Source organism: Helianthus annuus, chromosome 4, assembly GCF_002127325.2.
Source record: "Helianthus annuus cultivar XRQ/B chromosome 4, HanXRQr2.0-SUNRISE, whole genome shotgun sequence".
Classification (NCBI taxonomy): domain Eukaryota; kingdom Viridiplantae; phylum Streptophyta; class Magnoliopsida; order Asterales; family Asteraceae; genus Helianthus; species Helianthus annuus.
This window is the reverse complement of record NC_035436.2, coordinates 40570974-40582336: the sequence shown is the minus strand read 5'-3', so window position 1 is coordinate 40582336 and position 11363 is coordinate 40570974. Positions and strand designations below refer to the sequence as shown.

The 11363-nt window shown below is 38.5% G+C and overlaps 1 protein-coding gene across 1 annotated transcript; it reads left to right on the top strand.

The window, feature by feature from the left end:
• Positions 1 to 8304: 8304 nt before the first annotated feature.
• LOC110924270 (aspartate and glycine-rich protein-like) lies at positions 8305 to 8694 on the top strand. The gene has a single exon (XM_022168299.1). The coding sequence runs from the start codon at positions 8305 to 8307 to the stop codon at positions 8692 to 8694; it is 390 nt and encodes a 129-aa protein (XP_022023991.1).
• Positions 8695 to 11363: the final 2669 nt, after the last annotated feature.

Here is an 11363-nt window from a genome sequence, read left to right as displayed (position 1 = left end):
CCTGCTTTTGTTCCCCCTCGTTCATCACCGTCTCCATTTTCACATCCCCCTGCACCTCTTACTCCTTTTCCAGAGTTTGATGCTCGATTTCTCATCATTGAGCAGCAGACCAGTTATCTGTTGCGTCATGTCTATGAGCTTGAGGAGGAGCTTGCGCATGTGCGCAGCTTGCTTTTCTTTCCTCCACCTCCTCCTCCACCACCATAAGCATAGTTGGTTTTTGGTTTTATGTAGGTAGCATTGCTTTTGATGAGAGCACCACTATTGAGCTGAGCTTGTGAAGCCTTTTGGAGACCACCTTTTGATTATATGACTTTTGTAGACTGGTAGACTGGTAGACTGGTTGGACAAGGGTAGTGTGACCCTGTGATCCTCTTGATATGATACTTTTGTAAAACATGTAACAATACTTTGTGGTCGATGATTAATGAAAGATCAATCATCATGTTCTCATTAAATACATTGTTAATTTACATGGTTGTGCTATGATTGTGATGTTACATGCTTACTTTATTAATATCATTTATTATAAATAAAATCCCACCAAAACTACGCACCGAAAACATCCTATAAGAGAGACGTCTCTGCACAATCAACTGATCACAAAACCAGAAATAAACGCCATATTTCCTAGAAACCATTCACTTTAAAAACGCCAAAAATAATAGTTAAAAAAGCCACAGATGCAGAACCTCGATTTTGCTATATCGAGTATTGATCTGAATGAAGTTTCACTAAATGGATTCTTCTCTGAGTTGGGTATCTCTATAATCTTTTGCTGCATGAGATGGACAAATATTCAAGATAAAGTGACTGATGACACTGATATGACATCATGTCACTTTGTTCTTGATGGATATATTGATGGCATGAAGGGATCAATACATTAGAGCAGGCGTTGGTCTTCAACATGTCATCAAACAAGTATATATCCACCCACCATAAAGGATGCCACAAAAAATAAGCATCTTCTAAAGACGGCCGTTATGTAGGAAAATAAGGATCTACATAAGGTATTCAAAAACAGGTTCAAAACGCCAAAAAGGTTAAAGTAGAAGAGGCTGATGACAGTGAAGATTTGTATAAGAAATTAGATTATAATTTTTATTTTTTTTTTCATTTTCAATTGTTTGTTATCTAATTCTCTGTTGTTTATTATCTAATTCTCTACTATTTTAAAAAAATTGAGTATAAAACGCCAAAAACTACAAACACCAAAATGCCTGATAGTGTGAAAAACTGTGAGAACGAATGCTAGCAAAGCACGATGTTGCTATATAAAACGCCAAAAAACGGAAACAAATACTAATTGACAGATGAAAATTGAAAGAAACAGTAAAATAAAGAGACGGTATCATTATTGCCAAACATAATAGTTATATTAATGCCACTATATGGAAAATTGAAATTTATTTATCTTTTCAAAACGCCATAATTTCCTGTCACATTATACGCCTGTATCCTACATGGCAAAACATTTGATATAATAAAATCAAGAAAATTACTGATGTTTTTTACATTAAAGGCCTGCATCCTGATCTAAAAAACAATAAAAACTCCAAAAATACTTAAAATGTGACAACTGTCAAAATTCCAGGTATCCGTACAACTATTAAACCATGATTAGTGCTTAATGACTATGCTGAATTACCATTAATGACTTGAATTTCTTTCTGATTATTGTCATATACATACATTTGCATCACATATTGCTTGATGTCATATCATTATTGCATGAGAACTTTATTGACTCAAATGATGCATGAAACACAGTTAGCACAGTTATCAGACAAACCGGGAAAAGACAAACCGGGAAAATGCTGACGGGGTTCAGTACATAGCTAGAAAATGTGTTGAGACACAGAATGAGCCAGAAACCTAAGTATTACACTAGTATAGTGTGTGGGAAAGTAAGGATCAGAAAACTGCCTTCCTAGTGATAGTTTAAGTGCCGAAAAGTGCCTAAAACTCACATAAACTGCAGAATTCTGCAGAAAATCAGCAAATTCAGCATTTAAACACACTTATATCATGCAGAAATATGGTTAAATGGTCCTAAATGCTTTCCTAAGTGTCGGGAATCGAAACTATCATAAAAAGGTGCATAAAGCACAATAAACTGCATAGTTTAGCACCTTAACGAACCAGTAACCAACCGAACAACCGGACACTACCCGAAACACCAAATTTTCACTAGAAGCACTGTTTTAATATTACCAAGCTAGTTATGGTCCCCAAACATCATAACACACTATATAAATATCTAGTAACTAAATCCCTAACAAGACACTTAGATTCTAACCATAACAACTAATTACTAGTTGAAACCTAGCCTATCCCCCCCACACACCTAGTGAACGGCCAACATATGGCCCACATGACGATTTTATTTGAATTTTCTATTGGATCATGTTTCTTATTCCTAAACATATAAACCATTGGAAAAACTCATAAAGTGGATTATAAGTATAACCTTGAAGACTTAACTTCTCATTTCATCATTCACACAACACCACACTTCTCTCTTCCTTTCTTCTTGGGTTCGGCCGAGAACACACACACCCATAACCATCATCATCTTCCAACTTTCATTCAATCTACATACATACAAGGGTGTTAGAAGGTGCATAAGGAAGCTAGGAGCTTTCGGAAGTTGAAGAACCTTCACCATTTGCTTTTATCCACTTCTTTTCTTCTCTTGATCATCCCTAGCCTTGAGCTAGTGGTAAGAACATTAAACTCTTCATTTTGCATCTTATTTAGATGGTTAAAGAATGATACATGATGTTAATCTTGAAGAACACTAAGAATCAAGAGAATGAGACATGAACATAAGCTTAAAATCATAAGAAATCTTGATGTTTATGTGTTGTTATACTTGTTGATTGTTGTTTACTTATGTAAATGACGTAGATCATCATATGATCTTGCTAGATCATGATTAAAAACATAATCTAGCAAGATGAGAGGGTGAAAGTGTTTAAGATCCATAGATCATCCTCACATAAATCATGAACTTAAAAGAATATATTGTTTTCTTGTAAAATGATGATTAAAGTGAGATGTAAGTCTTGTAAATCTAAGATTTCAAGAATGATTTTTCAAAAAATCAAGTTAAAAATACAAAGTTTACTTAATCATGGTTCTTAAAGAAATTAATCATGTTTTAGAGGTTAAACAAGTGTAGGATCATGTATATAACAAGAAAAATCCAAGAAGAAGCATTTTTAGAAAATGTGATTATAAGTTGTAAAGAATTAACTTCTTTAAAAATGATGTTTTTAAAGAAACAACCACACTTTAAAGGGTAACTAAGCTTACTAAATACACTAGTAAGTTACTACAAATTTTTGTAAATTTTCAAGTTCATGAAGTAGTAGTTTATGCTTGTTTTTTGCAAAATTGGTAAGTATAGATTGATTGTTGATTGATTGTGTTGATTTAGAAAAAAAAATGATATGTCTTGACGGCATGGAAACCTCCATTTTTAAGGGAAACTATGGCAAAAGTTTTCTAAAAATTAAACGCTTACAAAAATATTTCTAAACAAATATTTGCAAGTATATTTCAAACCATAAATTTTCATGTAAAGTTTGCCATAAATTTTTATTACAAATATTATAAATATTGGAGGTTGGTTTTTATAAATAAAAGTGACTAAATATGTATTTAGGAAAATATATCTTTAGATGTCACCATGTGTTTGATTATTTGTATATTATGTGTATCAGTTATATTATTTTAGGACTTGAAATAATATAACTCATCATAATACCAAAAATTAAAATCCAAAGTATTACCAAAATTCCAAGGAATAAATATACAAAGAATACCCAATTTATTGGTGGAACCGAACAAAGGAATATAACCTACAAAATATTCCGGAAATATGATTCATAAGTATATTTTTGGTAAATAATATTTTGGACACCAAAAGAACAAAAATATGATTTTTAGAATTATTACAAAACATATCATATATTTGACAAGGGGAAAATATATTATTTATGGGCAAATAAAAATATATATATTTTTCTTGGAATTATTAGAAGATATATTATTTTTTAAAGAAATATATATTTTCTCAAACAAACATGAAATACATTATTTTTGAGAAAAAAAATGTATTTTCTTAAATAAACTTGAAATATATTATTTTTGGAAGGAAATGGATTTACATATATTTTCTAACTTAGATTTGGAAACATATTATTTTTGAGACTTGTATGAGATTTATAAATATTTTTGCCAAGGGAAAAATTATGTATAATTTTTCTAAGTAATATTTCTCAAAATACATATTTTGGAAATATATATTGGTGAATTTTTATTAAAGATATTATTCTGGAAAAGTTAATACAAAATCAAGTATAAGAATACGAATACGAATACAAATACACCCATCCTTGGGAAGGATATACATGTATAAATACTTGAAAAGTATCAAGTTCAAATATATTAATTTAACAATTATTCCAAAATTTAATACATATAATTTAAGTTAAAATATTTATTATTTTAACAAATAATTATATAATTTGGAATAATATTAAGGACACAATCAAACGTAACTTAGGGACACTAAGTAATACTAAGACAAGGCACGACCTGCTCGTCTAATAGATCATAGTACGTTGTAGGTAGTCGTGTACACCAGAAGAAGCTTTGAGTTTCCGTTGATATCGAAGAACGCAAAACCTTGAGTTCATGTCCCCCTTTTCTTTTAACTGTTTTCAGTTTTATAACTTCGGGGGTGAAGTACATGTTACAAACTGTTTATAAATACTTATACATGGTATGGTTAGCTAAGGAAAGGTACTGCTAGATTATGTGAGTGGTGGGTATAACGCTTAAGACCATTAATCCTCGTTGTAGGACCGAGGGACATGAGTGATAGATCTATTTGGGTGTAGCGAGCCCACACCCATGTGGACCGGGCTTTGGCCCATGAGGTGAATATGTCTTCAAACTGAATTCCGGTGCAAAATCTGCTAGGTTTGAGCCTTCCTGCATCACGTCACACATATTAATGGCCTTGCAAACCATTAATGATCTGTTTTCTGTTTTCCTTGTTTGCTAAGGGTTTGGACAATGTGTTTTATCCTACATAAGACACATCTTTCAAAGCCTTGTTTTATTTAGAGTCTTTTGTCGAGTCCTTGTGGAACTCTAAAACTATTTGCGTGGTTTGTAATATGGATTCAAAGTCTGTGTTGGGATTTCAAGACAATGATGTTTGTGATATTTTAAACTTATTTAATGGATGATCAACTTTAGTTTTATCATATAGTTGTTGTTATGATTGAATGCAATGATATTAAGTAAGTCACACATAATAACGCTTCCGCAAAAGTCAGGGTGTGACAGTTTCGTATCAGAGCTTCGATTGTTGCAAACTAGGATTCCTTCTTGAGTCTAGACTACAATCATTAGGGCTCTCAAAAAATATATTTACAACATGTTTTCATTGCATACACGAAACGCCCAGATCCATGGAACAAACATTTACAAATGGAAAGACAAGAAACACGATTGCAAGGTTTACTTTTGTGGTTTAGTCTGGTAGACTAGGTGGTTTAGTCTGGGGGACTAGGAAGGATAGAAAGTATATGTGAGGAATAATGGGGATACATGATTTCATGATACATTGTCTTTGATTGCATACTAAATGATAGTGGTTAATATATGTGCAAATATTATGATTGTTCTGTTAGAGACACTATGTCTTCATCTGAGAGCGGATTGTCCGATACCGATGACCCTATGGCTATTGTGTCCGATGACGAGATCGCACCGGAGCCAGAGATCTTTACATCCGATACTGAGAGCGACCCAGATATGCTATCAGACGACGACGACGACTTTCAACCGTTTGTTCCTATCCCAGACCATGATCATCTTATCATCGGGCATCCCGATTGTGAGCATATCGTGGCATTGATCCTCGCTCCTTTTCCTTTAGTGGTCATCCCTCTTGAGGATTGGCCTTTTGATGATCTGTTTGATGATGACGTTGACCTGTTTGTTGATGGTCCTCCTAATGATGCCCATGGTGATGGAGAGTTGGATGAGGACGTTGTTCCTTTGAGTCTGTGACGTCTTCCGCCTTGAAGGCAGTTGGATTACGACGCTATGCCACTGATTCTGATGATGATACGGCCATGTCAGCTGCACCATCTCCTCCACACGATCCCGAGCCTGGTCTTGAGCTAGATTTTGTTCCTGCTGATCAGCCTGATGTTGCACCTGCTGATCCTGAGCCGTTACTTGATCATGACCCTATTCCTTTTGGCATACCAGACATTGCACCCCTCATACCTGATCTAGTTCCTGCACCCGTTGACCCTCCTGTTGTTGAGCCACTTATTCCTCCACCTGCACCCGCACCCGCTGATGTTGCTCCTTTTCACCCTGTGGAGTCTGATGTCCATCGTGATGATTTACCTATCATTTTCTTGCAGGACATACCCGCATCCCGTCCAGGGGAAGGTACTTCAGGCTAGCAGCCTAGTCATGACCCTCATGTTTCAGCAGCTTTTCCACATATCCCTCAATCTGCACCTTTTGCTCCTTTCACTTCTTCGCCACTCGATGAGCCATTCCGATAGTACCATGCCGATTTCAGATCCCTACCATCCCTCTCATTTTGTTGGTTATACACGGGATGAGTTACTTTTATCACTTTAGCTTCAGTATGAGATCATGAGTCGTAGGATTTTGGAGCTTGAGATGACACTGCGTCCTTTACCATGTCCTTGTCAGCCTGCTTTTGTTCCCCCTCGTTCATCACCGTCTCCATTTTCACATCCCCCTGTACCTCTTACTCCTTTTCCAGAGTTTGATGCTCGATTTCTCATCATCAAGCAGCAGACCAGTTATCTGTTGCGTCATGTCTATGAGCTTGAGGAGGAGCTTGCGCATGTGCGCAGCTTGCTTTTCTTTCCTCCACCTCCTCCTCCACCACCATAAGCATAGTTGGTTTTTGGTTTTATGTAGGTAGCATTGCTTTTGATGAGAGCACCACTATTTAGCTGAGCTTGTGATGCCTTTTGGAGACCACCTTTTGATTATATGACTTTTGTAGACTGGTAGACTAGTTGGACAAGGGTAGTGTGACCCTGTGATCCTCTTGATATGATACTTTTGTAAAACATGTAACAATACTTTGTGGTCGATGATTAATGAAAGCTCAATCGTCATGTTCTCATTGAATACGTTGTTGATTTACATGGTTGTGCTATGATTGTGATGTTACATGCTTACTTGCTATGATAAACACTATTATGTATACGTATTATTTATTATACGATTAAGACCTGACCTATACAATCTTCTTTTAGAAGACGCCTCCTCGAAGGAACACTCAGTTGCCCACAACCGAGGTAGAATTGCAAGAACGAATTTCACAGGCAATCACAGAACATGAGGCCTTACGCTCCGAACACAGCGGAGGCACCTCAGGAAATAACCCACCTCACGGTAATGTTTAAGTCACTTAAGACACATTACGATACGTTGGACATTTCCATGTGCCTTTGCTAATGCTTTTCTGTGAATGATGTTGCTTGTACAGGCTGTACTTACAAGCAGTTCCTTGACTGCAAGCCTCTGAACTTTGACGGCACTGGAGGTACTGTACCTTTTGTAAGATGGGCTGAGAAGACAGATTCTGTGCTGCGAATGATAAAGTGTGCGCCGGAGCATCAAGTCACTTACATTTCTGGACTTTCCCTAGACGGAGCTCTGTCATGGTGGAACCTTCAGGTTCAGACTCTAGGTGAGGCTGCAGCGTATGCTATGACTTGGGACGATTTGAAAGAGCTGATGCGTAAAAAGTACTGTTCAAGGGCTGAGATTCAGAAGTTGAAAACCGAGTTTTGGAATCTGAAAATGGATGGTCCTAAGATAGCGGAATATGTGCAGAGATTCCATGATTTGTCTCGTGTTGTCCTCTACATGGTAGAGCCAGAGTTCAAGCGAGTTAGATGTTTCATTTGGGGATTGGCACCCCAAATACTGAGCATGGTAACTACTTCTAAGCCTCCAACAATTACCGAAGCCATTGACCTGAGCGTGGCACTGACTGAAGAAGCGATCCGTTTGGGTAAGTTTTCAATCTCTGAACAAAAGAAGACGGAGATTCATGTCGAGTCGTCAGGAGAGAACAAATAGAAGTTTTCGAACTTCAAGAAGGGTACTCGTGCAAAAAACAATGCCAACAAGCGTAGAGATGCTAACCCACCAGCGGAGGCACAAGCTGGTGCTACTGGTGCTGCAAGTTCTGAGAACAAAGGGAAAGGATATATGGGCACCCTGCCCAAATGTAATGTATGTCAGTATCATCATGCCGGCCAGTGCAAGTTTAGGAAGTGTGGTAACTGCGGAAAGAATGGTCATTCTAAGGAAACGTGCTGGGCTGGTACTGGACGTGGGAATGGTGGTCAAAGAGGAAATGGTAATGGTAATGGCAATGGCAACCGTGGTGGAAACAGTTATGGGAATAGAAATCAAGGAGGAAATAATAACCAGGGAGGTAATGGAAACGGAAATAGAAACGGAAATCAAGCCGGAAGTGGAAACCGCCGAGGAAATAACAACAACAATCAGGGTGGTACCGGAAATGGCCAAGGTTGTTGTAGTTACAGTGAAGTAGGGCATTTCAAGCGGGATTGCCCAAAGAACAACCAAGCCTAAGGAAGAGTCTTCAACATTGGAGCTACGGAAGCTCGTCAAGATCCGAACGTAGTCATTGGTACGTTCCCTATCAATCAACATTTTGCATCTGTGCTATTTGATACTGGTGCCGACTATAGCCTTCTATCTCTAGAGTTTAAGAATATACTTGGGTTAGTTGCCAGTATGTTAGATATCCCGTATTCGATAGAACTAGCTAATGGGAAGCTAGTAGAAGCAAACGAAGTAATTAGAGGCTATGTGATAGAGCTTGGAGAGCGTGAGTTTACGCTTGATCTGCTGCCAGTTGAGTTGGGAAGCTTTGACGTAGTGGTTGGAATAGATTGGTTGTTGAGTAACCGAGCTGAGATCGTATGTCATGAGAAGATTATCCGCATCCCGATGACGAATGAAGAGACGATTGTGATTCATGGGGAGAAGCATGACACGCCTCTACAGATTATTAGTTATTTAAAGGAACGAAAGTTTTTATGGAAAGGATGTGTTGCCTTCTTGGCTCACGTTGTTGATAAGAAGCAGAAGAACCAAAGCTCGAAGATATCCCTGTGGTAAGGGAATATCCTGAAGTCTTCCCCGAAGACTTGCCAGGATTACCTCCACAACGACAAGTCGAGTTCCATATTGACTTGGTTCCAGGCGTCGCGCCTGTAGCCAAAGCACCTTATCGACTTGCGCGTTCTGAGATGCCAGAGTTGTCGACGGAGCTTCAGGAGCTTCTGGACAAGGGATTCATTAGACCAAGCTTCTCGCCTTGGGGAGCTCCAGTTCTGTTTGTCAAGAAGAAGGACGGTAGTTTTCATATGTGCATCGACTACCGAGAACTGAACAAGTTAACCATCAAGAATCGGTATCCTTTGCCGAGAATTGATGACTTATTCGATCAACTTTAGGGTTCGAGGTACTACTCCAAGATCGATCTTCGATTAGGTTATCACCAGCTGCGGATACAAGAAGAGAGTATACCGAAGACTGCCTTCAGAACTCGTTATGGACATTACGAGTTTCTAGTAATGCCGTTTGGGTTGACGAACGCACCGGCAGTATTCATGGATTTGATGAATCGAGTTTGTAAGCATATCTTGATAAATTCGTGATTGTATTTATCGATGATATTCTGATCAATTCGCGGACGAAGGAAGATCATGAGCAGTACCTTAGAGCCATCTTAGAGCTGTTAAAGAAGGAGAAGCTCTATGCTAAGTTCTCGAAGTTCGAGTTCTAGTTGCATGAGGTACAGTTTCTCGGTCACGTGGGGAATGAAAATAGAATTCACGTGGATCCCACCAAGATCGAGGCGATTAAGAATTGGGAAACTCCGAAGACGCCAACCGAGATCCGCTAGTTTTTGGGTTAGCAGGGTATTATCGCAGATTCATTGAGGATTTCTCCAAGATCGCTCAACCGCTGACCTCCCTTACTCAAAAGGATAAGAAGTACGAATGGGGAGATAAACAAGAAGAAGCTTTTCTGCTGCTCAAGAATAAGCTTTGCGATGCACCTATTTTATCCCTACCCGAAGGCACCGACGACTTCATGGTATACTGTGACGCCTCGCGTCAGGGATTGGGTTGTGTGCTAATGCAGCGAAAAAAGGTTATGCTTCGCGCCAGTTAAAGGTTCATGAGAAGAACTACACCACGTATGATTTGTAGTTAGGCGCAGTGGTGTTTGCTTTGAAGATTTGGCGACATTATCTATATGGTACCCGATGTACGATCTTTACAGATCACAAGAGCCTTCAACACATATTCGATCAGAAAGAGCTTAACATGAGACAACAACGTTAGGTAGGACTGTTAAATGATTATGATTGCGAAATCAAATATCATCCAGGAAAGGAGAATGTGGTGGCAGACGCCTTGAGTCGCAAAGAAAGGATTAAGCCCATACTGGTTAGGGATTTAGAGATGATTATCCAGACAGATCTCTCGTTGTGCATCCGTGCTGCACAGAGAGAAGCTCTCAAGAAAAAGAACTTAAAGGCTGAATATCTCCGTGGGATGGAGAAAAAGCTGGTACCCAATGAGGAAGGAACTTTGTATTTTATGGGACGAATTTGGGTTCCGCTTTTTGGTGGTCTTAGAGATGTTATTTTTGATGAAGCTCATAAATCAAGGTACTCGATCCACCCAGGATCAGACAAGATGTACCAAGATTTGAAGGATTATTACTAGTGGCCAAGACTTAAGGGTGATGTGGCTACTTACGTTGGAAAGTGTTTGACTTGTGCCAAGGTAAAGGCCGAGTATCAGAAGCCTTCAGGTCTTTTGCAGCAATCAGAGATACGCATATGGAAATGGGAGCAGATCTCAACAGATTTCATAACAAAGTTTCCCAAGACTCCCAGAGGTCATGACACGATTTGGGCAATCGTGGACCCTTTGACAAAGTCTGCGCACTTTTTGCCGATCAGAGAAAAGGATAACACAGGTAAGCTAGCTGAATTGTACCTAAAGGAGATAGTAGCACGTCATGGTGTGCCTATCTCAATTATATCAGACAGAGACGAAAGATTTGTGTCAAGGATTTGGCAATCCTTCCAAGGAATGTTTGGTTCTCAGCTGAATCTGAGTACCGCTTTTCATCCACAGACGGACGGTCAAAGTGAGAGAATGATTCAGACGCTTGAAGATATGTTACGTTGTTACGTAATGGACTTGGGTGGCAGT